The sequence below is a fragment of the Dreissena polymorpha genome, chromosome 10 (genome assembly GCF_020536995.1).
Source record: "Dreissena polymorpha isolate Duluth1 chromosome 10, UMN_Dpol_1.0, whole genome shotgun sequence".
In the NCBI taxonomy this organism is placed as follows: domain Eukaryota; kingdom Metazoa; phylum Mollusca; class Bivalvia; order Myida; family Dreissenidae; genus Dreissena; species Dreissena polymorpha.
Genome location: NC_068364.1, coordinates 56,163,175 through 56,191,084, shown reverse-complemented (window position 1 = coordinate 56,191,084; position 27,910 = coordinate 56,163,175). Strand labels below are relative to the sequence as shown.

At 34.5% G+C, this 27,910-nt stretch overlaps 3 protein-coding genes across 14 annotated transcripts in view; 1 reads left to right on the top strand and 2 right to left on the bottom strand.

Annotated features, from left to right (window-relative positions):
• The window catches only part of LOC127847650 (islet cell autoantigen 1-like), a 40,003-nt gene extending 23,095 nt beyond the window's left edge, over positions 1-16,908 (top strand). For 4 of the 12 annotated variants that reach the window (XM_052379697.1, XM_052379699.1, XM_052379692.1 and 1 more), the window contains 3 exons: positions 9,112-9,384; positions 10,757-10,857; positions 12,417-16,908. In XM_052379697.1, the coding sequence (XP_052235657.1) occupies positions 9,112-9,384; positions 10,757-10,857; positions 12,417-12,533 (491 nt within the window). In that variant the 3' untranslated portion in view covers positions 12,534-16,908. The remainder of the gene's footprint in view (positions 1-9,111; positions 9,385-10,756; positions 10,858-12,416) is intronic. The other 8 variants (XR_008034100.1, XM_052379698.1, XM_052379696.1 and 5 more) reach the window with 8 other exon arrangements.
• Positions 214-5,605, bottom strand: LOC127847649 (E3 ubiquitin-protein ligase TRIM71-like). Its single transcript, XM_052379690.1, has 2 exons — positions 5,438-5,605; positions 214-2,760 (listed from the first exon to the last, which is right to left on the bottom strand). The coding sequence occupies exon 2, from the start codon at positions 2,740-2,742 to the stop codon at positions 646-648; it is 2,097 nt and encodes a 698-aa protein (XP_052235650.1). The 5' UTR covers positions 2,743-2,760; positions 5,438-5,605; the 3' UTR covers positions 214-645.
• The window catches only part of LOC127847659 (pre-mRNA-splicing factor CWC25 homolog), a 29,400-nt gene continuing 17,486 nt past the window's right edge, over positions 15,997-27,910 (bottom strand). Inside the window, 1 exon segment of the mRNA XM_052379714.1 lies at positions 15,997-22,339. Coding sequence (XP_052235674.1) covers positions 22,225-22,339 — 115 coding nt within the window. The 3' untranslated portion in view covers positions 15,997-22,224.

Here is a 27,910-nt window from a genome sequence, read left to right as displayed (position 1 = left end):
GTTGAAACACGCGACCATCAGGGGGCAGTTTTCCATGTTAGTCTTTATAGTGAAACCTGTCAATACACAATGTATTATTTTGTTTAGTTGGAATTTCTTAAGAAACACTGAAAATCATTAATATTAAAATGATAGGGAAAAAAAGGGCTACTAATCCTTTTGACAAAGAACTGAAATGATTTAGATCTGAAAACATTATGCACAACACATTGATTCATGGTGGATTAACAACTTTATTAAGCAAACTACTATCATCAATACTTTTCAAAACAAGTATATGTTTAAAAAGCATTATTAAAAACTTTAACATGGAAAACAAATAAATAAATAACAAGTAGTGGACGTGCCAATACTTTTTGTTGACTGTTTTACAGTGTTTGGGCTATTCTTACCATTTGGTTGATGATTACAACAGAAATTTGAAAACTCCCTCTTCCATTTTTCAAATGTATGCATCAAAATAGCATTTTTAATAAAAAAATAACTAGGAAAGTTATCTGAAAATACTATAATAACCATTATGTCAATATAATCATCAATATATTATACCTTTAATGAATTGAATAAATCCAGGTGCCAAAAGGCAACCACAAGTAAAAAATGTTGTTCACTTTAAAGAAATTTAAGTGCCTAAAAGCTGGCGCATCACAAATACTTGTAAACTTTGATTTTCCCAAGTGCCTCAGTTATGGCCAAACAGCCATCGGAGGTAATCGCCAAACCCATTGGATGCCAGCAGTTCTCGGTCTTGGTGACAAAGAACTGCTGAAATTTCCCATCAGGCAACAGTACGTGTATCCTGTGGTTGTTATTATCAGCCACGAAGATGTACCCGTATTCATCACAGCAGACGCCATATGGCTGTAGAATCTCGTCCTTTCCAATACCGTAGTGTCCGTACCTAGCCAGGTACTCCCCAGTGGGACTGAAGACCTTCAGATTTGGTGAGGCTGTATCCGTGACGATAATGTTGTCCTGTGGGGTGACAGTGACGTAATACGGGTCTACCATGACCTTTGTGTTTTTATTGTCCTTACCTTCAATTGTTTTAATTAGATTTCCAGTATTGGGGTCATGGACTGTCAGTTGGCGTAGCTGACAGTCCAGAATTATTACCTGCCCCTTTGAGTTCACAGTTACACCCCTTGGATACTTGATCCCGTCCTTGATTGTCATGACATGCTCTCCCGTTGTTCGGTAGACTTTGACATCTTCAGCCTCGTGATCTGTTACTGCAATGTCCCCAGATTTCAGCACCGCAACATCGAATGGCGTGGCAAGCTTGTTCTTCTCTTGTCCACAGATTTCTTGTTTAATGTTTCCACTTTTGTCATATACCTTCACGATCTTGTTGTCTCGGTCAGCAATGACAAACTCCCCAGCCTTCGTCACTGCAATTCCAGTTGGCCAGACTTCTTTGGTATCAAACATGCCCTTGGCCTCGAATTCATTTATCAGTTCAGGTGTGTTACGAATGCTTGGCAGCATGTTGCATATTTGCAAAGCATTGTGGGAGGCCAGACCAGAGTCTGAGTGTGTGAAGTAATCGTGACTGATTGACATCTTCCCAAAAACAGTCTGAATGTTGCGTAGTGTTGAACTCCCTGTCTGAAAAGTGGCTTTTAGCCTCGTGGAAATTCCATCCATCTGCATGTGGGTAAGAGCTGTAAGACGCTGGTTGATTGGTCGATGGAGCTGTAGAATTTCATCTGGCTTGCCATGCTCCAATAGGACTCTCAGATACATCTCGTTATTTTCCAGTGATATTGCGGCAGTCTTGAGATTCTGGCTCCTAACTTGAAGCATGCATCTTTCCTTATCAGTTTCCATGTTGAGTGCTTCAATACAAAGAGACTTTTGTTCCTCAATTTGTTTGTGAAGTGCTTCTGCGTGCTCCTTGATACTGTTTGCAGTTTTCTCTCTATTTCTCTCCAGAGAAGCATCATAGTTGGCCAGAAATTGTATATAATTGTGTATGGTGGGGATCTGATGCTGAATTCCTTTGTGAAGGTTCCTCATTTGTATCTCATATTTGGTTAGTGCTTTCTCATTAGGGCTCCATTTGTGTTTGTCATGTGATTCTACCTTGCAGTCTTTGCAAATCAATACTTCACAAGTATCGCAAAAAATACTCAAATGCTCGCTGTCATGTGTATCACACAACTGGACTTGATTGCGCCGGATATCAATATCATATAAACCCTTCTGAGCCTGAGCGTAGGGGATGACCTTGTGATCGCGAGTGACCTTTGTGCGATGATGGGCCCCTGTGCAGCCTTGGCACATGTTGTCATGACAATCAAGACACAGATGAGAGGCACCCACAACCTTGCCTTCAAACTGGCAGTAGTCACAGTTGCGGTGCTTTTCATGCTTGTACTCATACATCAGGCAAAGGTCATGCAGGAAAGTGTTCTGAGGAAAATTCACCTTCTTTGGATTTTCAACGGATATTTCTGACTTACATATTGGACACTGTATTATAGTTTCTTCAAGTGCAGAATTGGTCATAGCTTCAGTGTTGCCAGTGTCATTGCCCTGCTGATTGTTTTCATTGTATTTTCCAGACTGGTTTTTGTTTTCCACAAAATTGTCTATGCAGTGCTTGCAAAATGTGTGTAGACATGGTAGCAGTCTGGGGTCATCGTAGACTGCTTTACAGATCTCACATTTTAGGAAACCAGTCTCCAGAATCTCACTCAAGGTCAGCTCACTGTCGGCCATCTTAGATTCCCCAGACATGGCTTCTAGTTGTAGATTCTGAAACAGAAATAGCACTCTGGGTACTAGGGTAAATATTTTGCTATGCATCAGGCAATATAATTATTCCCTTATTCAGGGTGAGGGTGGCAATGGGCTGTCTCAGGGAAATTTGAGTATATATCTATCTAATTAAATACAACATAATTTTCACAAAATTAAGAATACATCGTGGCACAAACATTCTAGGGTTGTGCTTGAAGTTTGTACAAAAGCCCTCTACATGAATATTGGTTGCAATAAGGTAGTTAGCTCATGACATTTTATCTAGAAAATAAATGATTTCACATCTGTTCACTGCCAAAATAAGGGATAATAATTATATATACATTAAAAAACAATTTGCAAACACCTCTGTTACTATATGCGCTGACTTTTTAGTTGTGAAATTCAAAGATCATTGGCACTAGATTTTGATTTGAAAATGTATTAAGTTCTTAGTTTCTTTATGCCCCCGGATTGAAAGATCGGGGGCATATTGTTTTTACCTGTCTGTCTGTCATTCATTGTGTGTGTCCCAAAACTTTAACCATGGTTAAAGTTTTGCAATAACTTTTGCATTGTTTAAGATAGCAACTTGATATTTGGCATGCATGTGTATCTCATGGAGCTGCACATTTTGATTGGTGAAAGGTCAAGGTCATCCTTCAAGGTCAAAGGTAAAAAATATGGCTTCAAAGCAGCGCAATAGGGGGCATTGTGTTTCTGACAAACACGTCTCTTGTTTAAACATTTTTATGCTCCCCCAAAATTTATTTGGGGAGCATATAGTCGCCGCTTTGTCTGTCCGTCCGTGTGTCCGTCGATGCACAATTTTTGTCCGGGCTACATGTTTTTCTCAGCAACTAATGACCGGAATTCAATGAAACTTTATGGGAAGCTTCACTACCAAGAGGAGATGTGCATATTATCAGCGGGTTCTGATCGATGATTTTTCACAGAGTTTTGGCTCTTTGAAATTTTCCATTAACTGTTCATATAGTGCAATTCTTGTCCGGGCTATTTCTCAGCAACTAATGACCGGAATTCAATGAAACTTTATGGGAAGCTTCACTACCAAGAGGAGATGTGCATATTATCAGCGGATTCTGGTCAGATGATTTTTCACAGAGTTATGGCCCTTTGAAAATTTCTATAAAAAAATTATTGTCCCCCCAACTACTGTGCCCTCAAGACGTTTCCTTTTATTTGAATATATAGTGCAATATTGTGACAAAAAACCTTTGGGGAGCATCACCCATCTCCGACAGTTTCTTGTTAACACTGCATTGATAATAAATCATAGGTAATTAAATTTTGAATTAGGTTTTGCTGTAGGTCAAAAAATAATAATATCTATTGAGAAGATAAACGATAATAGTTGCATGGTTTAACTTGAAAACCTATTTGTTGCATGAGCAGAATAAGAAATGAACTCTTGTTTGCTTGTACAATCAATATCCATACACTACAGTGACATCTTAGTTGTTGAAGTAAGTGAATAATTGTAAAATCAATATTGTTAAATCTACTATTTATACAAAGACGGTTAAAATAATTTTACTTTTGTTGAACACTATACCAGTAAATATGTTTTCATTTATTGGTACACAATTACCATTCAAAATGCTTTCATGGTAATATCTGGCTTATATATTTATTATTATGCAAGTTATCATAGTCATGGTTTCAAAACACAGTGGAAGTAAACTTTTGTCTGGTGTTACATCTGAACAAGCAATCTCAGATTAAGATGTAATCAATATCATCTTTCATCTCTTATTGATCATCCTTCCATCTGGTCACATTCATGGCTGGAGTTTTAAGTCCTTTTAAAGCTTTTAAGCTTTTGTAATCGATCAGGTTCGAATGATTTCGAAATACATTGGTAGAATCTAAAATAATGACACCCCAGTGTCTTGTTAAACTTCACCTTACACAAATTAGAATTCACATTATATAAGTATTATATTTAGTCTCCAGCCCAAATTTATTTACCAAATTAACTCTTTTCCCCTCAGAAGCAAAGTGAAAATGGCTATGTGCAAACAGCATAAAACCAGAACAGCCTGCTAGTAACTCACAGTCTATTTAGGTTTTATGCTGTTCGCTGTTGATCAGTAACTAAGGGTTTGAAATGAAGCCTTTACAACTTGAATGTAGTAAGAAAGGTCTTAAATTATATTTAAATTTTGCAGAGACTACAAATGTGTCAAAATACATATCTAAGTGGTAAAGCGTTTAACAGTTTTGGTAGCATTCTAATGACTAACTTTCAGATTTTCTATACCTAACGAATACAATTATCATTCTGAAACTGCTTTATAAACAACACAAAATAAGCTCTGATCTTTCACTATAGTGGAGTATGTTTGTTATATTTTAACTGTTAAAATATTTGACAGATCATGTTAATATAATGATTATATAATTATCATTGTTTATTGGTCAATATAGAACCTTTTGTCATTGTTGTTAATTGACTGTTTGACCACTCAGACCTCATGGTGTAATTTTTAAAAATCATTGTAACTGCAAATACATATGATGGTTAATATAAAAACAATTACATTGATAATTAGTTTACAATAAAAGAAAAACAGCATAATTTAATAACATGTTCAGCTGTTGCTCTAGTTCTGATTGTATGAAAATGAACTTTTCTAAATACTTTTACTAAATAAATAAAAATATGTACCTGTGAATTTCATTAGATTTCCTCTTCTTTGAAAATTGTTTCATAATTGTTCATTTTATGCTAATGAGAAATTTCATGGCTATATCTTGTTATGAGTTGATAAGGCACGCCAAGTTTAAGAAGTTTTTACCGTCTAAAAGTGATTGAATAGTTGTATCTCCATGCAGATTGTTAACAAAGCCCCCACATCATCATTGATCTGTATGGATCAATTTTTACTTACTAGCTTTTTAAAGTTATGGGCTGCTCAAAGGATAGTGAGGCCTAGTAGAATAGCGCATTTTATCCCATTACCTGAGCCAAATTTATAGGGTTACAACTCATTTTATACACTTATTCTTTATTATCCCTTTCTCACTTAGAAGCAAAGTTGAAATGGCTATGTGCAAACAGCATAAAACAAGAACAGCCTGCGAGTAACTCGCATTCTGTTCAGGTTGTATGCTGTTTGCTGTTCATCAGTATCTAAGAGTTGGAAATGAAGCCTTTAAAACTTGAATCTTGTAGGAAAGGTCTTAAGTTAAATTTAACTTTCTAAGGGAATAAAATGCATCAAAATACCTATCTGTAAAGGGTTATTATATACTTTCTCAAGGATTTCAATGAATTTTGAAAACCAGGAGTCAAATGACCACTATGCTTGACAATTGCATGGTTCCGAGGAAATTTTCAGGGGTCAAAGTACTGAAGCAACCAGTAATTTTGTGTGCACATCCTAGTGAAATTCTCTGTTGATGTTTCTTAGTTAACATTTTAGTTAGATACTATGACTTTTATCAGAATAATTATATACATTATATAACTGATTTAGTTTTCCAGTAGTATTTGCATCAAATCTATGCAAGGCACATGATTTGCAGGAGTCAAACATGGGAACATTGCCAAATGCTTGAGTCAAACATGGGAACATTGCCAAATGCTTTAGTCAAACATGGGAACATTGCCAAATGCTTGAGTCAAACATGGGAACATTGCCAAATGCTTGAGTCAAACATGGGAACATTGCCAAATGCTTGAGTCAAACATGGGAACATTGCCAAATGCTTGAGTCAAACATGGGAATATTGCCAAATGCTTGAGTTCAACATGGGAACATTGCCAAATGCTTGAGTCAAACATGGGAACATTGCCAAATGCTTGCGTCAAAAAGCAGGATTCTGCTTCAATTGAAATGCCTGCTTTAGCTTTTTCTAGCCCTTATTTTTTTATGCCATCAGTATATTTAAGAATGTGATAATTTATTGGTGTATAAATATTATGTTTAAAGCAAAAAGGTTGAACTTCAATGTATTAGGAACCCAATTTTATTGATACTGAAATAATATTAAAATTAATTGTTTGACGCCCACTTGGCATGAAACCTAAATTCTAGCTTTATCATTTTACTACATAATTAAAAATATATAAGGAGTAGTATATTTTACTACAGAAAAGTATATTTTCTGATGATGTAAAGTCATCACTAATAATAGTGTTATCACATGGGTTTACTGCAAAACAAGTGTAAAAATTCCCAATTGAAGGTTTCCAAAAACGAATTTTTTTTAAATAAATCGTAACATGTCATTCATCTCCAAATCCAGCTCTATAAGTTGAACCATAGGAAATATAATTTTGAAATTTGTAAGCATAAAATAAACAATGGTAATTTCCCAATTTTAGTAAAAAGGGTGCAATATTTCCCTATGCAAATGCATCCCGCTCCGTTCATAGAACAGTAAAAAAACAGTTAAAAGATGCAATAAATTTACCCCCAACCCTTGATCAGTGGAACTCATGAATATGATTTGTGTTTTTTCTTTCACTTTTACAAAATGTCAAGCCTGTAACTTTGAAACAAATAAATACATGCTCTTGTTGTATTGATCTTTTCTCAACCCTTTGCATGCTGGGAAATTTGTCGTCTGCTAAAATGTCGTCTGCTGAATTTCTATAATTAACATTTTCTTCGATTTTTTTCAAAGAATACTATCAGAATAGCAAACAGTTTGGATCCAGATGAGACGCCACGTTCTGTGGCGTCTCATCTGGATCCAAACTGTTTGCAAAGGCCTTCAAAATTCGGTTCCAGCACTGTAAGGGTTAAATAATGTGAACATTGAAATTGGATGTAATTTATTTTCATGCGAATTTTTCTTCTGCCTATCGCAGGTACCAACTTTTTTATTAGCCCTCCTTAAAATTTACTGACAGTGGCCGTTAACCCCATAATCCATTGTAGAGGTAATACTGTTTGTACTGGGATTTACAACATAATGCTTCTGTTTGAATTGTGAAGAAAATTTGTCAGCTCTATACATATTAGACGTTCTCCATGTTTGCATGAGCAGTAAAAAACTTTTCAAGTAGGAAATGTAATTTCAGTAGTCTAAAATGAAATTAAATTGTAGACCTGTGTCATGAAAGCGGTATAATGAATTGGGCACCTATTTAACTGAATGGAAGGAAGTTTACACCATTTTAATAGTTCAGATTATATTTCAGTTAATTAAACATTCTTGAATAGTTTTCTGCCAATATTGAAATTTCACAGCAGTTTTATAATTTAAAGAGGTAATGGATTAAATTTACACGTGCAAATGATCCTAACATATTCAATGATTAATAAATGCTTAATTCAAACTTCTAGAGAACATTTGCATTCAAAACATTATTTTTAATTCTTAACAGTATTTTATATGAGGTATAAGAAATTGGCAGTTATGTTGAAAGTGCTAAAAAAAATACTTATCAGCGCATGTAAAAAAAATTTAATGATTAATTACAATGAGTATTGTTATAACAAGTAACTACATGTATGTTCCTCAGTATGTATTGCCATTAAAAAAAAATATAACTTTATGTAAGAGTTTGCAATTTAAAGGAACTTGAACAGTGATTTTAATAATTTTTTATATTTTTATTTTAAATGGCATAAAATGTACTTCCTAAAAAAAGACATTTTTTAATGTAAAATATGTCAATCAAGAATTTTTTTAACCCAGGCCTTGTTTTCTAATTGACAAATAAAGTTGTATGCATTACATTCTACATTGGCATTGTGAAACCATAAAACGTACACACAGTGTTGTGATCTTACACGTCTTAAAGTCATCATTCATTTACTTAATTCTTTAACATTATTGAGGAGCAATGTTTTAAGTGCTAAGGGGCGGTGCATGTTGGTGCTTGCCCAATTGCTAAAATTCACTTGTTACAATATAACATCAAATCAAGGACATCTCTTCCAATAAGTGAATGGGTTTGAAGGTATTACATTTGTATGGAGCACTTATTGGGTCTATATTTTCTTCATTTCTATGAGTAAATTATTTTAATACAATGCAAATGGGAAAGGCTAATTTCAACAAAATATAATAAAATTATTATATTATTTAAGTGACAAAAATGATAATTTTATATTAAAACCTTCAATAAATGATCACAAAGAAGTATTTTAACACACACTTTTTCTAAAATATGGATATCTAAAAGCAAAAAAGAGCTAATGCTTGCAATACTTTATACAATATGCATATCTAAAAGGAAAAAGGTACTAACATTGCGATACTTTATCTATAGTATGCATATCTTAAAGGAAAAAGGTACTTACATTTGCAATACTATATCTAAAATATGCACATCTAATAGGAAAAAAAGGAACAAAAGTTTGCAAAATTTCAATTCACTTTCAGCTCCAAAGGACCTGCTGTCAGATGACCTTGAACAAGACGACTCGGAGAAAGATGACATGACGATACTGAACGAGATCCTGAATGCCCCATCTGCTGTGGGGGAGGACGACTTCTCACACGAATGGCAGGCTGTGTTTGGGCACACCCAGCTGGGGACCGGTGCGATTCTCACACCTGGGGAACCAGACAAGGGGAACAACTCCTCAGCCAGGTTCATGCCATCGGATTTGCTGGACCTGAATCTACTTGGAGACAAAAATATTAATGCTATAGGTTTGTTTCTCTTGTCTGAAAAGAGGGCCGTTTTTATGCTCCCCCAAAATTTATTTTGGAGGGAGCATATAGTCGCTGCTTTGTCTGTCCGTGTGTCCATCCGTGCACAATTTTTGTCCGGGCTATTTCTCAGCAACTAATGACCGGAATTCAATGAAACTTTATGGGAAGCTTCACTACCAAGACGAGATGTGCATATCATCAGCGGGTTCTGGTCGGATGATTTTTCACAGAGTTATGGCCCTTTGAAATTTTCTATATAAAAATTCTTGTCCCCCCAACTACTGTGCCCTCAAAACGTTTCCTTTTATCTGAATATATAGTGCAATATTGTGACAAAAAAAACCTTTGGGTAGCATCACCCGTCTCTGACGGTTTCTTGTTTTAACTATGTGCTGTAAAGTATTCTTGTTTTTATGTGTTTTATGAATTAAAACATTTCCAAATTTCCGTTGAAATATTGTTTTTATGACCCCGAAGGAGGGCATATAGTGATCGCACTGTCCGTCCGTCTGTCTGTCCGTCACACTTTGCATTTAGGTTTAGAAAAATGCTCATAACTTCTATGTCGCTTCAGCTGTAACCTTCATATTTGCTATGCATGTGTATATGGGCAAGGCCGTTCCATACGCACACAAATTTTGACCCCTTTGACCTTGAACTTAGTGTCCGCGTTTAGGTTTCAAAATCTGCCTTTAGATTTCGAAAAATGCACATAACTTCTATGTCGCTTCAGATGTAACTTTCATATTTGGTATGAATGTGTATAATGTATATGGGCAAGGCCTTTCCATATGCACACAAATTTTGACCCCTTTGACCTTGACCTTGAACTTAGGGTCCGCTTTTAGGTTTAGAAATATGCGTTTAAGTTTCAAAAAATGCTCATAACTTCTATCAAAGAGTTTTTCGGGGCATATGTCATCCTATGGAGACAACTCTTGTTTGTTTTAGAATTAATGAGAATAATTATCTCCATAAAACTGTTTGCTCTTGTGATTTCGCAATGTTATCGGATCATGTAAGAAGAGAAATAATTCTTGCACAATCATTATTTGCAAATAGACTACTATTGTCCTTTTCATTTATTGTAATTGTCTTTCACAGTTCAATACTAGTGATAACATTATCATAAATTAATTGAAAAATCACAATTTGTCAATATACCAAACTGATCAACCATATATTGCTGTATTGCTGCATTTTTGTCTGACATTATTATGCAAGACAACTGAGTGGGCTGAACAATTCATGAGTGGGTGGCTTGTTAATACCTATGCATCCTAACTCTGAACTTTTTGAAACTCATTTTACTATATTAGCTCTGGTAAACCCTTTGATGTGAGTCCATGCTATGGTCCTTATTCTGCAGGTTCCAAGTCTAAGCCAGCCCAACTGGGCCCTGCACCTTCAACACAGCAACAAGCCGATAACCAGCCAAAACAGATGGGAGCCAGGCCAAAACAGAAGAAGGTCTGCAAACTATATTATTTGTATTCATAAGTGCTTGTTTGTTTTCACTTTATATACAATTTATATTAATGAAAGAGACTTGTTCACAATGTGGCAAAATGAACATTTTCAAAAGAATTGTCATAGATTTAAAAAAAATGTATATATGAAATGAGTTCCTTTCTACAAAAACGCTGAAGTTGGACATGTCTGCATAGTTCTCCTATGGATTATCATCATTAGCAATTTGTAAAATAATAATGCGTTGTAACGCTATGTACTGACTGGCCATTCCAAGGGAAAAGTTTTAAGATATTATTTCTAATTTGACAAAAAACAATATGATTTTTATGCCCCCCTTCGAAGAAGAGGGGGTATATTGTTTTGGACATGTCGGTCGGTCGGTCCGTCCGTCGGTCTGTCCACCAGATGGTTTCCGGATGATAACTCAAGAACGCCTAGGCCTAGGATCATCAAACTTCATAGGTACATTGATCATGACTGGCAGATGACCCCTATTGATTTTCAGGTCACTAGGTCAAAGGTCAAGGTCACAGTGACTCGATATAGTAAAATGGTTTCCGGATGATAACTCAAGAATGCTTACGCCTAGGATCATGAAACTTCATAGGTACATTGATCATGACTGGCAGATGACCCCTATTGATTTTCAGGTCACTAGGTCAAAGTTCAAGGTAACAGTGACTCGAAACAGTAAAATGGTTTCCGGATGATAACTCAAGAATGCTTACGCCTTGGATCATGAAACTTCATTGGTACATTGATAATGACTAGCAGATGACCCCTATTGATTTTCAGGTCACTAGGTCAAAGGTCAAGGTCACAGTGACTCAAAACAGTAAAATGGCTTCCGGATGATAACTCAAGAATGCTTACGCCTAGGATCATGAAACTTCATAGGAACATTGATCATGACTGGCAGATGACCCCTATTGATTTCCAGGTCACTAAGTCAAAGGTCAAGGTCACAGTGACTTGAAACAGTAAAATGGTTTCAGGATGATAACTTAAGAATAATTAGGCCTAGGATCATGAAACGTCTTACGTACATTGATCATGACTGGCAGATGACCTCTATTGATTTTCAGGTCACTAGGTCAAAGGTCAATGTCACAGTGACAAAAAAAAAGTATTGACACAATGGCAGCCACTATAACTGACAGCCCATATGGGGCGCATGCATGTTTTACAAACAGCCCTTGTTCAAGTAACATTTCTTTTCAAAAACTTTATAGACGGTCATTTATTATGGAATATGTTAGGTGATTGTCGAGTGTCATAGCTTATGTGGCATTGATTGTTTATTTTGAAATTGATTGTTAATTTTAAAAGGCCACAGCAACATTCAATGTGGCACAAACCAGATTCATTAGTTATACCCATGTGAACAAGGAAAATCAACATAAGATAAGAAAAGGCAAATTATTTGCTGACTTGTGATATCATTATAATACAAACATATATCACCTATGCATCCATTTATCACAGCTTACAAAGCCTATGTGATAAAGCAAATGTTACAATATACATTTTTAGCAAATGTCCCACCTGTTTTTCAGGGTCAGAGGTCGGACATGTCTGCGTGGTTCAATCTCTTTGCTGATCTAGATCCCCTTGCTGATCCAGACTCCATTGGAAAACAGCTGGATAACAAGCAGGATGAATGCATGGGATAGTTTCACCTGGGAAACAATACTTGCAAGGGATGGTTTCACCTGGGAAACAATACTTGCAAGGGATGGTTTCACCTGGGAAACAATACTTGCTAGGGAAAGTTTCACCTGGGAAACAATACTTGCAAGGGATGGTTTCACGTGGGAAACAATACTTTCAAGGGATAGTTTCACCTGGGAAACAATACTTGCTAGGGATAGTTTCACCTGGGAAACAATACTTGCAAGGGATGGTTTCACGTGGGAAACAATACTTTCAAGGGATGGTTTCACCTGGGAAACAATAATTTCAAGGATAGTTTCACCTGGAAAACAATACTTGCAAGGGATAGTTTCACCTGGGAAACAATACTTGCAAGGTATAGTTTCACCTGGGAAACAATACTTGCAAGGGATAGTTTCACATAGGAAATGCTACTTGCAGGGGATAGTTTCACCTTGGTTACGCTACCTGCATGGAATAGTTTCACCTGGAAAACACTACTTGCAAGATATACTTTTACCTAGAACGTTTCTGCAAGAGATAGTTTTACCTGTTGAAACCTTACTTGCATGGGATAGTGTGTATAAGACATAATATGAAGTTGTTTTTATGCCCCCGGTAGGGTGGCATATAGCAGTTGAACTGTCCGTCAGTCAGTGTGTCTGTCCGTCCGTCAGAAAAAAACTTCAACGTTGGCCATAACTTTTGCATTATTGAAGATAGAAACTTGATATTTGACATGCATGTGCATCTCACGGAGCTGCACATTTTGAGTGGTGAAAGGTGAAGGTGAAGGTCATCCTTCAAGGTCAAATGTCTAATATATGGCGTCTGTCCGTCCAAAAATTTTAACATTGGCCATAGCTTTTTCACTATTGAAGATAGCAACTTGATATTTGGCATGCATACTGTGTATCTCATGGAGCTGAACATTTTGAGTGGTGGAAGTTCAAGGTCATCCTTCAAGGTCAAGGTCATCCTTCAAGGTCAAAGGTCAACAATTTTTTATTCATTTTTTTCAAAGCAGCGTTCTCATGAAGCTGCACATTGTGAGTGGTGCAAGTTCAAGGTCATCCTTCAAGGTCAAGGTCATCCTTCAAGGTCAAAGGTCAACAATTTTTTTTAATTTTTTTCAAAGCGGCCTTCTCATGAAGCTGCACATTGTGAGTGGTGCAAGTTCAAGGTCAAGGTCATTCTTCAAGGTCAAGGTCATCCTTCAAGGTCAAAGGTCAAAAAAAATAATTCAAAGCGACGTTCTCATGAAGCTGCACATTGTGAGTGGTGGAAGTTCAAGGTCAAGGTCATCCTTTAAGGTCAAAGGTAAAATAAATAAATCAAATTGGCGTTCTCATGAAACTGCACATTTTGAGTGGTGGAAGTTCAAGGTCAAGGTCATCCGTCAAGGTCAAAGGTAAAAAAAAAAATTTATTTCAAAGCGGCGCAATAGGGGGCATTGTGTTTCTGACGAACACATCTCTTGTTTTTGACAATTTCGATTTGGTAACACAAAACCACATAAATACGAAATTTGAAAATATTTTTAAATTAAGAATGTGTTACATAAATAATTCATATTACACAGGGCAAACATGCTGAATTTATGTTAAATGAAACCTTTGAAGTAAAAAAAAAATGCAATAAAATGTTTTTTCCAGTATGGGCAATTATATAATATTGTTCAAGGTATGTAAATAATGAATCTCCAATCATTTAAGTTTATCAAAGTATTTGTTTGAACAGCAGATAAATCTATGTTGTCATTTTTGCAGAAGACATTGTGGAAATTGCTACAACATTTTAGTAGAATAGTACATGTACTGTTACTTATGTTTTAAGCATGACTAATGAATATAGTCTGTTATAATTTTGTGATAAAATGATTAAATAGCTTTACTTGCCTAATTAATCAATGTCCATTTGAGGGTCTGGTATAATAATTAAGCATATTTAATGTTGAGGTGTTAATTACGATTATAAAACTTGTGGTCAAATGAAAAATAACGGCATAGGTGCACATTGTGTTTTTGAAATACATGTCTCTTTCAGATAGGAGATTGATTAGCAGTAAAAGCATGCTGTATTAACAAGGTATACACTATTTAACCCATTTTTTATTTTTATAAATAAATCATTTTTCAGCTTGCATGAAATTACGGCAGAATTGATTTCAATATAGATACCATAGAAGTAGCAACAAATTGATAATTAATTTCTCTAAGCTTCATTCCGATTTTACATGTATCTTCACAATATAGATTCATTCTGAGTGATTGGATTTTGAAACTGATTTGTTGAAAAACATATGCAGTGATTCTGTTCTGTATACCAGTACAAATGTTTTTGAATTCTCTTAATATCTAATGTATAATGAATGCTATTGTTTAAAGGGTTTGATGTATTGCGCTGTGCAAGGCATCAGAAATAAATGCCAATGTTGACACTCATGTTATTTGATTTCATGTTTACTCTTTTGTTCTGTAATTTTGTTTATATGTTATTATAATTGTTTTATATTTTTTTCTATTTTCAAGAAGAAAAGAAATAGTCTGTCCATAGATTTATACAAATATTCCGTTCTAAAATGTGTACAAGATTTTTGTGAAGCCATTGTTCTTTAGGCTTGTCTTTAAAAAATGTCCTGAAATCTTTATGACGAGGGATTGATTTACTGATTGATTGTGTGATTTTGATTGTTATAATTGGACCTTAATTTTTCAGTTAAGAAAGTTGTAAATATATCATAAACTAGCTGAAAAAGAAATGGTAGAAAAACATTTAGTTTAATTTATACAATATTAGGATATAATGATCTGCATTTACACAAACAATGTGTTCTATTTATAATAGTTTTGTTTTTTACAATGTAAAGTTTACCTCTTACATGACATTCCTGTATTGTGTCGTTCCTTTAAGACTTTTTTATTTGTTCTATTGTTGACAGTGTTTAGCTCAACAGTGTTTATTTACAATTTAGAAATCCAAAAATGTGCATTCCAAATTTGTTTATATTTACATGTAACTGACCAAATTTGATATTTGAAGTTTATTCATGTTACTGCATTGTGTTAATTGATCTTTTACATAGAGAAATGAACACTCAAACATCATTTGACAAGGATAGTAAACATTTCCATGAAAAGCTTGGTTTTGTATGCATATATGAGCTGGTTGTTAAATTCTGGTGGTATAATATGGTATGACTATGTGTGAACATTAAATAATGAAACATCCTAGATATATATATTTTATTTATGAACATTTATGAATGAAATATTATAGAATTATATATGGTAATCCTTAACAGTAGAGAATGAAAAATTCTATAAATATATATGGCATTTGTGAACATTAGAGAAATTAACACATGCATTTATAAATTGGTTAAAATAGTAATAAAGTGGTCTCATGTTCAATATATGGACTGAGTAATAATGTTTAATGTTTTCTGGTAAACATGTACCCATTAACTGTATTGACTTGTAAAAGATCTGTGAATAGCTCTACTTTTGCCTGTCATGTTCATTTGTTTACGAGTGTTCATAGGTATACTATGTGCAATAGAGAACTGAAAAGTGTGTGGGAAATTAAAATATTGATCTGATGAGTGCATTTCTTTTTTTTATTTTACTGCAATATACCTGTGTAATTCCATGACTTACAATTTGCTTTTAGTTAATCCATTACATGTTAATTTATCTTGACTCATTTTACTAGAAGAATTAGGCAATTTTACGCATACTAAACATATTTTGCCATTTTCCTTTTATGTTGAAGTTGCATATTATATTCTATATGATTCAAACTTTTTTATCTTTCCACGTGTCTTACAAAAGTAATGTGCAATGAAATGGTTGTAAATTATTTTACAAATATATCAAATATGTTTAGTTATACAATTTGTGAAAGGAAAATAAATTTAATGTGAAAACCATAGCAGTTTCAAAGAATTGGTTATTCATTCTTATTAACTTCAGTCTAATTTTATCTTTACGTTCATCTTTTAATGATAACATCCTGTTCATGTTTACATATTGAGGTTGTTAACAAATCTAGCAAGATTGAATGGGTATTCTTTTTGTGAGGGTTTTATATATTGTCAACAATACATATAGGAAAGTTACAGATGTGTTGAAAAGTTAGCAAGTAATATTATTATTGTTTGTGTATGTTTTATTTAAATGTTTTATGTCATTGCTGTCAGTTATTTAAAATTTAAGTATCTTACGAAGGGTATATTTTTGTTGTTTCTTTTTTTCATGTTTTGTTTATGAAAGAAGTTAATATCATCCTTGGTTGTTTCCATTTTTCCATTTTTGTTTATTAAAGTTTATATTTTCCTTGGTTGTTTAACGATTGTGTAGCAGTTTACATGATATTAAACTATAAGTAAGTTTGTGAGGTTGTCTTTATTAATTAATTTTACTGAAATTTAATCGATGCTTTACAAAGTTATGCTTTGAACAAAGTTGTACAGGTAAATTTGACCTTGAAACGTGACTGTGACCTTATACCTAAGAACCTGGGCCCCATTTCAGTTAGCTACTTATGTAAGGTGTAAACTTTCTCATGCCATTCTTAATTCATTACTGGAAAATAAACTTAAACGTAGCCGGGAGTTCTAATGCCGAGTTGGATGTTGTCAGCTTAAAAAAAAATTATGACCATATATATGTCAATATTTTGTAAAATGACCTAAATTTTATCGAAACTCGTACTCAAAATGCATGTTGAGGTAGGTTTTGCTCAAAAAGAATTTTTGTTTCTTATCCTGTGGCGCGTTTTACAACATTGGATTATGCGCAGGAATATAACTTGGGTACAGGCAAAAGTGATTGGGTATGTTTCAGTATATTATACTTACCCGTGGTACATTTAGGTAAAGAGTCCACAATGACCAATCAAGCAGCAATTACGTCACTCGTCTGCATGATTTTACTGCAGGTATTGACTGCGTACGAGTGCTGTTGCGCCTGCAAAGCATGCACTCTCATTGGCCAATATTGATTTTTCCAATACATCGACACTGCGTATTAAGGCCGGCTTAAGTTTGGGCAACTCTCAAAATATTCGGCAAAGTCTATATCACTTTAATCTTAAGAAGGGCTAGTTGCAAACAAAAATCAAAAATTGGTAAATTTCAAGTGCACCGCTGACTTGAATTTCAAAATTCAAGTTCCCTGGCGAGGGAACGTTAATGGCCTGTAGAAAGCATTGTGTTGTCTAAGAAATTATTTAGTGATTTTTTTTTAAATCCTTTAAAACAAAAAGCAATGCCTACATGTACCTATAAAATTATTCAATTAACTGAGAGAAAAGAAAAGTTACACACAGTTTAATTCACTTTTTTAAGAGAAATACTAAGTATTCTTATGTATGTGATTTGGTAATCTGTAATAACACCGCTATATATTTGTTATAAGTACAGATGAACATTATATATAATATGAATACACCTGTAGGCAATACATTATTAAACTAAGTCAACTATAATGGAACTGCATTTGCTCTTTAAAGTTTAGTGGAGCTCTCAACATTTTCTTTAAAGGCTTGATCACAGGTTACAAATTAATGAGCATTTTTTAACTAAACAAGAGCTCTCTCCATAGGATGACATATGCCCCCGATAAACGCTTTGATAGAAGTTACGAACATTTTTCGAAACCTAAATGCGGGCCCTAAGTTCAAGGTCAAAGGGTTCAAAATTTGTGTGCGTATGGAAAGGCCTTGTCAATATACACATGCATACCAATATGAATGTTACATCTGAAGAGACATGGAAGTTTTAACCTTTTTTCGAAACCTAAATGCAAAGTGTGACGGACAGACAGACGGACGGACAGTGAGATCACTATATGCCCTCCTTCGGGGGCATAAAAATTAACAAAGTGAATCTTCTTCTGCACCAGCAGGAGAGAAACCTTGTGTGCAGATTTTTATAATAATACACTGGGAATTTCCCATTTTGCCATCGTCCCCACAAAACTTTGGTTACAGAGCATAGTGCGAGTTACAGGAGACGCACAGTTCCAGAGATAACCCTTGGTCATTTTGTGTGATCTGCATGAAGTTATATAACAACTGAATAAAATGGAAAATAAATTACTAACAAGAGATGTGTTTATCAGAAACACAATGCCCTCGACTGCGCCGCTTTGATTTATTTGATTTTTTATCATTTGGCAGGTACAGATAATTTTTACAAGAAGTAATATTTTTTAAAGGGATATAATTAAAATATTACTTCCCTTGTAAAAATGATCTGTACCTGCCAAATGATAAATAGAAATTATCTACCTTACAAGCTTGTAACTTCCCTTGAATTGGTTTTTTGACCTTTGACATTGAAGGATGACCTTTATCTTTCACCACTCAAAATGTGCAGCTCCATGAGATACACATGCATGCCAAATATCAAGATGATATTTTCAATATTTCAAAAGTTATGGCTAATGTTAAAGTTTGCGGACGGACGGACAGATGCCATATATTTGACCTTGAAGGATGACCTTGACCCTTCACCAATCAAAATGTTCAGCTCAATGAGAAACACATGCATGCCAAATATCAAGTTGCTATCTTTTTGGACGGACAGACAAACTGACTGACTGACGGACAGTTCAACTGCTATATGCCACCCTACCGGTGGCATAAAAAGTAAGAAAGTTTAATTTATTCGATTACTGTTGTTAATATTTCTACAAATAATCAGACATTAATTTGATGCTGAAAGGGTTGACATGTTCAGTTACAGGCTAAAATAACCTCGGCTAGTATAATTAGAATTCAAAATTGCTGAAGTTTATACTGTACATAAAACTTAAGATTTAATAATGTAATCCCTACATACAGAAGACTACAGGTGTTTCAAAAGTAAAGACCAATTACATAAGGTAAATAACTCTGACACACAAAAATTAAGTACATTGTGCAAATACTGAAGGCAAACTAATGTACACGAAAAAGCAAGGTAATACTTCAATGTACAGTGTATTTAGAAAATAGTTATAACAATATTATATATGAAACAAGGGACAAAATTGTCAAAAAACCAGGTTTTCAATTTGAAAAAAAGTCTGATAAAGGGAGACAACTTAAACTGAACTGATTATTTATAATTAACCCCATTTGTTTCAAAATAAATATATTTTTAATCGTGGCGACCTTGACCTTGGAGATATTGACGTAATTCTTTTGTGTCACACACTGCCTAATGATGGTGAACAAATGTGCCAAATTATTTTAAAATCTCACAATGAATGACATAGTTATGGCCCCGGACAAGCTCATTGATGCCAATTTTTTACCTTTAAACTCAAAGTGTGACCTTGACCTTGGAGATATCGACGTAATTCTTTCGCGTGACACACCGTCTAATGATGGTGAACAAATGTGCTAAATGATTTTAAAATCGCACAATGAACGACAAAATATGGCTCGGACAAGCTTGTTCGCTCGCCCGCCCACCCGCCGACATTCGCCAATCTAATAACCAGTTTTTTCCTTCGGAAAACCTGGTTAAAAACTAAATTTTTGCTAGGCAGATCATGGTATATGTGGTTGTTCTTTGTAGGTTAATGTTTAAACAAAACACCTACATGTACATACAGTTTATTATTTGGATGTGTTCAGATTCATGGTGTAACAAATCACTTCAGTGTATTCCCTGAGAGCAAATATATTTTTTCCTCAACATACAAATTGGTTATTTATACGTTGAAGCGACTACATGGTTCAAACAAAAATCTCAAACCTAAATTCAAGCACTTTTCAAGGACTTTTTAAGGCCAAATTTTCATTTTCAAGGCCGAGAACCGTATGTTAGTTTCCTTTAAAAAATGCATTTTCAAGCCAGATTAACACAGTATATATCATTAATTTGCTCTAACACATTAAAATAATTTCACAATAAATCATTTGTGTTATTTCTAATTATTACATACACATAAATGTTATCCATCCTTAACTCAATAAGTCTCACATATGTATTTACTTTTTAAAGTTATTACAAACAAACACACTGTCTCTTTATATGCTCACATCAAACAGACTAGTTCATTTCATTTAAACAGAAGTCAGTTACTATAACATTTTGTATTTCACAGGGCTGTTGTTGTTAATGTCTGTTTTAGATTGCACAGTTTTAACAATAGCACCTTCCTGTTTCACCAAAAAGCACAATGCAGGACCCCTGTTTGCTTCTCAATTTCATGTTTTCTTTGTGGGTTTCCCCTTTATCGTGGCTTTTCAAAGCGCTTTCACCCATTCCCCCCGACACCAATGGTCTTTATATAGACCCAACAATGTGCTTTTCAAATGTCATTTGTTTTCTGTTCCGAGGAACATTCATAAGTTTCGCGCAAAACATAACGATAAACGTCATTTTGACAACTTCTTTATGACCAGAAAATAGCGCCATGAATATTCATGTTTAAGGAATGTTGACGTATCGTATAAGTTGAAATTATTTAAGCATTTTTCTGCATATCATCGGTGTTTATGACCAGAAAGTAGCGCCAGGAATATTCAGTTAACCACTCTGGTTTGAAACGACACTTCCCCATCGCTGAATTTTTACTCGCGAAAATTGATCACAATGGCGAACCTCTGACGTAGTACACATAATCTGTGACGTGTACACTTAATGTTTCGTACCCAATAGTGTACGAAACTTATATTTTGGTACACATTTTTTGCGCGAAGGAATTTATGATAAATGTTCGTAATATTTTCCATAAGAACGATTTAAGTTTATGGCGATGATAAAAGTAATTTTGAACAAAATAAAAATTTTCAAGGCTTTTTTACATGAAATAAGTACTTTTCTAGCACTTTTTCAAGGCCAACCTTTGTTCAAGGGCTTTTCAAGCCTAGGACTCGTTTTCAAGCACTTTTCAAGCCCTGTGCGAACCCTGGACTAGAATACTGTAAAGCTGGTATTAAACATGTATTTTGAAAAAAAAATCTTAATGTTAAAACCCAAAAATATTAACAATTTTTCACAAGTAAATACAGATTCCTAATGTAAAAAAATTAACACTAGCGAAGAACATATAACACTATTTTTACAATTGCATTACATTTTTATTGTGAATGTTCATAAGCATCAAATTGACCATCTAAAACAACATTTTGTTTATAAGAATACTAATTGACATCATTTCATCACCAATGACACAAAAATTACCACAGTATGTGAATGCCATCATTTTCCATTTTTAATTTCAAGAGTTAAGCTTGAACTATTATATCTAATATTATATCTAATATAGAAATATTAAGAATATATAATATTTCCCTTTCAAACGTTTCACTTATGGCTCTGAACATGCACTTGAAGAATCCAGCACTAGAAAGCCTTAGCAAGAGGAAATTGAGATCACAGAATCATCCAGGCAATAAGTGAGTATTCCTTTATTTCACCATTGCTCTTCATCCCTAACTCAGTCTCTGAATGCTTAGTCTAGGACATCACACAAGACTGGCCAAAGAGGCATCCTTGGCATGATTTTGCATTGAAAGATGATGATTCCACAGGGATATCAACACAGTTACAAGATTTCGTATTTCCTGCCGGTCATTATCTCTCACTGAATCCCCTTTTCAAACCAGTGGTGGTATGCAGGGTGCCACATTTCTTACTGTTCCACTCTTACTTATTCCTCCTTCCAAATCACTAGTTGTCAGTGCAGTTCTTTGTTTTCCACTGGTTGTTCATCTCTTGCTAAATCCCCTATCCATATCTGCAGTGGTACGCAGGATGTTGTGCCGATTTCTTTTGATTCGATCCTCCACTGAGCTGTTTTCTGCATGCTTTGACATCAAGGGGCTGAAACAAAATCTTTGTGTTTGAGCTTCATGTCTCTTAAACAAAACTTGTATATGAGTGGCATTTAGATAAAACTGGGTATAATGCATGTGCGTAAAGTGTCGTCCCAGATCATGGACGACACTTTCCGCCTTAAGTGGATTTTCGTGTAGAAGAGACTTCCTTTGAACGAAGAATACCATAAAAGTGGAAAGTGTCATCCCTGATTAGGGACGACACTTTACGCACATGCATTATGCCCAGTTTTCTCAGAACGCCACTCATATGATGAAGGGATCAATCATTTGTGATCTCTGTATATTGTGTATACTTTAGAAAGATTACGGTAAACACTATTGTTATTAAACAGCACTACAGCGATAAAGAAAATTTATAAATAGTGAATACGGATAATACATGATAAAAGCTATTTTGACTTTCACAGAAACAAAATCTTCAAAATTCAATAAGTGCATGCACAAACAATTAAATAATAAATTCATCTTTAAGCACTCACTGCATACAAATGGAAAAGCTGGAAATCAGCAGAAATGAATGAAGCACACTTGTAAAATTCGGAATAAAAACAAACTCTGAGTTGCTTGTGATCTTGTACAAAGTTCACAAAAACTTAAAACTAGGGATGCAAGAGGTAAACCGGTTAACCTAACAAAACGACCAGTTAACCAGTTATATTTTCGAGAAAAGGTTAACCTGGAAAAAATATTTGATTATGTTTTTTTCATGGAATAAATTGTACGATTTTACTTTTGCGCGTGACATACTGCCAACTTGCGCTGGCTACTAGTTAGAACAACATACCGCACCATCGACGGTTATAAATAACGTGTCAACAATTAAGTAATAAAATCAATGAATCAATACCTTTGTGAGAACAAATAGGAGGTACGTTTTGCTAACTGACACTATTGTTTAGTTTGACTAGCGTAAATTTAACTAGCAAATTGCGGGGAGTCGGAGCAATTAGCGACGACGTAATTGACTCACTGATTGCTCGCGAAAATTCCGTGTTAATAAGTAATAATTGTATTAAGAATTGCATACGTAGTTAAATTTTTGTCGAGTTAACGTCGTTTTTGTTTATCAGAAATTATTATTATTATTATAATTTACGTCCAACGATTCCACCATTACTGTCCGAGTGTTATTTATCAAAGCAAATTATTAACTAATTAAATAATTAAACATTAATAAAAAATATTTAAACAAAATAAAACCGTGAAATTTAGTGTTTGTGTTATTGATTAAAATTTGCCCGCTATGGTACGTTAACAAACATACGTAATTATCAGTATTTGAGATCATAATACTTAGCTACTTCCCTATTAAATAAATGCACTGTTTAAATTATTTAACTTACATTTTGTTCAAAATTAATTTAATTTGCATTCGTGTCCTTTATTTTACCCACATTTTTTAATTGTATAATGAACATCAAACGACAATACTTTGGCTACAGATGCTAAAATGCAAACAACAAAATATTCAATTATCGAATAAGAAGAGATGCTGATCGTTGAACACACATGACCCACTTTACGTCGAATTGAAAGGGCAAAGCACATTTCTATATTGAGAAAATTTGAGTTTCAAAAATTAAAACAGAATGAACAAAGGAACACACCATTTTTGTTAGCGATACGACGCGAACGTAATATAAGCGGCCCAACCAAAAACAGTTAATAACACATGTAATGAACATTGTGTAGTTCTTTAATTTTTTACTCCTTTGCATTTACGCAGGAAAATTAAATAAAATATATAGCATACATTTACAAAATTGTTAAAATAAATTGCATAATACATTTTATTACAAAACTGGCAAGTTATCAACGCAAGTGATTTAAAATTAAATTTGTTTCTATCGAGCGGTGCGAGCGGTATGACATTTTTGACGTACCGGTACTCTAAAAAATCATTTTAACTACGTATAAGGCGTTTTGTTTAACCGGTTAATAACCGGTTACAGAAAAAAAATAACCGGTTAATGATTTTTTAACCTCTTGCATCCCTACTTAAAACTGTATAATTATTTAACAAAATTTCAAGTTAAAACTAAAAGTACAAAAGAATTTGGGGGAAGTGTTCAAGAAAATGGTAAATTTTCCAATATGATTTGTAGTTGCTTACCCAATGAAAAATTCAGACGACCCACTAAATTGTTAATGTAATCATTCAATTTAATCACCAACTGCTAACAAAAAATAAAATTTACAGAAAAAACTAAGCAAGTTGTTATAAGTTTTAGTTTTCTAATGTATTCAATTTACGCCTTTGTTGAAAAATAGAATGCCCAATCCAGTGGAAAATTCAGCAAATTTTAACAATTGTAATCAACAACACTACATGTACCATTGCTACTACAGTAAGGAAACACATGTACATCTGTTTCTCAAATGATGAAGAAAAGAACACTAACAGCTTCAAAAACATAACATGAGGAGAAACAAGGGTATCAGTTATAATGATGGATGCTCCCCAATGATGCTTTGTCGATATATGGGTTAATTGTGTGGAAAATAGTGAAACCTTGAGAAAATCTATTATTAGCCTCAGTGACCTGGACCCCAGTGACCTCAAACCTCATCAAAAGGTAGAGGTCCATGCAAGGTACCTACATGCCAAATATATACGAGATCGGTCAAATATTGAAGGCGCTATGAGAAACTGTAACAAAAGTGTGAAGGAAAATCTATTATTAGCTTTGGTGACCTTGACCCCAGTGACCTCAAAAGGTAGAGGTCCATGCAAGGTGCCTACATGTCAAATATAAAAAAGATCGGTAAAGTATTGAAGGTGCTATGAGAAACTGTAACAAAAGTGTGACTGGAAAAATCTATTATTAGCCTTGGTGACCTTAACCCCAGTGACCTCAAACGTCATCAAAAGGTAGAGGTCCATGCAAGGTACCTACATGCCAAATATGAAAGAGATCGGTAAAGTATTGAAGGCGCTATGAGAAACTGTAACAAAAGTGTGAAGGAAAATCTATTATTAGCTTTGGTGACCTTGACCTTGACCCCAGTGACCTCAAACATCATCAAAAGGTAGAGGTCCATGCAAGGTACCTACATGCCAAATATGAAAGAGATCGGTAAAGTATGGAAGGCGCTATGAGAAACTGTAACAAAAGTGTGAAGGAAAATCTATTATTAGCTTTGGTGACCTTGACCTTGACCCCAGTGACCTCAAACGTCATCAAAAGGTAGAGGTCTATACAAGGTACCTACATGCAAAATATAAAAGAGATCGGTAATACTAAAGAATTGAAGGTGCTATGAGAAACTGTAACAAAAGTGTGACGGAAAAATCTATTATTAGCCTTGGTGACCTTGACCCCAGTGACCTCAAATGTAATCAAAAGGTAGAGGATCCATGCAAGGTACCTACATGCCAAGTATGAAAGAGATTGGTAAAGTATTGAAGGCGCTATGAGAAACTGTAACAAAAGTGTGAAGGAAAATCTGTTATTAGCTTTGGTGAACTTGACCCCAGTGACCTTAGGAAGATAGTTATGGTTCTTAGTCACTGCACTTCTCCAACTTGTCATCTGTTTATATTTCAAGTTTCAAGTAAATCCATTTAGTAGATTTAGAGTTATGCTCCGGACAAAAATTTACTTTGAAATTTTATAAAGGGAGATAATTCCAAAACTAAGGTACATGTAGATAGAGTTATAGTTCTTAGTCACTGCACTTCTTCTACTTGCAGGCTGTCAAGTGACCTTTTTTCAAAAAGTAGGAAAAAATAGGAACTACTTTTGCAAGAAAAGTAGGAAAAAAGTAGGAAAAAGTAGGAACTTTTCCCTCAAAAGTAGGAATACATAATACTTATTTTTTAGACACAGGTCCAGGAAACATAGCTTGAAACAGAGCAGGAGTGCAATCACATGTTCTGTATGGATACCCACTTGAAGCTACCTTAAGGGCCCAGAAGATTTCAGCCTTTTGTACCTGTTCCTTGTGTGATGGATGTACTTGCATACAGATAGATTTATCCCCACAACCCTGAGAGCTGCTTGGCTTTTGGGCACTTCCAAACAAACGCTTTTGTGAATTATCATGCATGTATTTCATGTTTTCCTTGTGTTTTTATCCATCTGCATGACTTATAAGTTGATTAGCACCAGAATTACTACAAGATGGACTTCATTCAGACATTACAATATCTTGCAAACTCATTGCCGGTATCTCTCTTGCACCATGATCCCAGTGTTTTTCCATTGTTGTCCAACTTCTCCATCCATGAAGGGTTAAACTTTGTTTTCCCACTAGGAATTTTAGCACTTATAGTGTATCTATGATAATTAAGTTTCAAGCAAAGCTACCCTGATAAAGAAGTATACATGTAATTAGATGATGTTCATTTTGGTGTATCATCAAATAAGTGGTTAGAGGTCTTCTGTGTATCGATATAAAAATGGTAATTATATTGTGCATGTTATATCCTTAAGCAGAAGACCAAATTTATTTAGTGATACACCAACTTGTTGTACAAGATTAATACTAGTATATAAAGCAGTGTAAATGCTCTGCTACAGCTACATTGTGAAACCTTTAAATTGACAATAGGGTGCAGTTATAATGACTTAAGTTACATTCAAAATGACTGGTCATTGCAGAGCAGATTATGCAACTGGAGATAGGACCTTATCACCTGACATCTTTTATGACAGCATTGATTGGGCAATGAAACAGTTGCACTACATTGTTTATTCCAGTTTCAAATAATGGCTTTTACATTATTGATGACTTTGCGGGAGTGTAATAATGCCGTTTAATAATTTTAATACTTCGCTTTAACACCTTGAAATTACCTCACTAGCAATGGCATCATTAGACAAGAATTGTGTTTGTCCGAAACACAATGCCCACTATTGCGCAGCTTTGAAATAAAATTTCAATATATCATTTGGCAGGTTTAGAAATTATCTCCCTTTTAAAGCTTATTACTTCCCTTGGATTGTATTTTTTAACTTTTGACCTTGAAGGATGACCTTCACCTTTCACCACTCAAAATGTGCAGCTTCATGAGATACACATGCATGCCAAATATCAAGTTGCTATCTTCAATATTGCAAAAGTTATGGCCCATATTAAAGTTTTCGGACGGACACACACACACAGACAGACAGACAAACGGACTGACAGTACAACTGCAATATGCCACCCTACCGGGAGCATAAAAATGTATCAGGGCATTTAGGCTCTGTGCATTTATCTTTAATTACTAAACATGATGTACCTATGATATCAATAGAAAATCATATCCGTTGTCATGTAATACAGAATTTATTACATTATATTTGTAAATGATGAAAACTCGGCAAAGCATCAGTTTTATCTTTTTTCCAATAACTTGTGTAATAAATTCCATATTACATAACCACTCATACAATACATGTATCTCTATATCTCTACATTCCAAACAGCAATATCATGTAAACATGCATAAGGTTTGGTCAAATTGTTGTCAATGGAAACAAAATAAAACTGGAATAAACAATGGGTTCCCTCAGCTCTTGCATCACTGGGAACTGTGTAAGGTAGTGAAGTCTGCAGCATACAAATG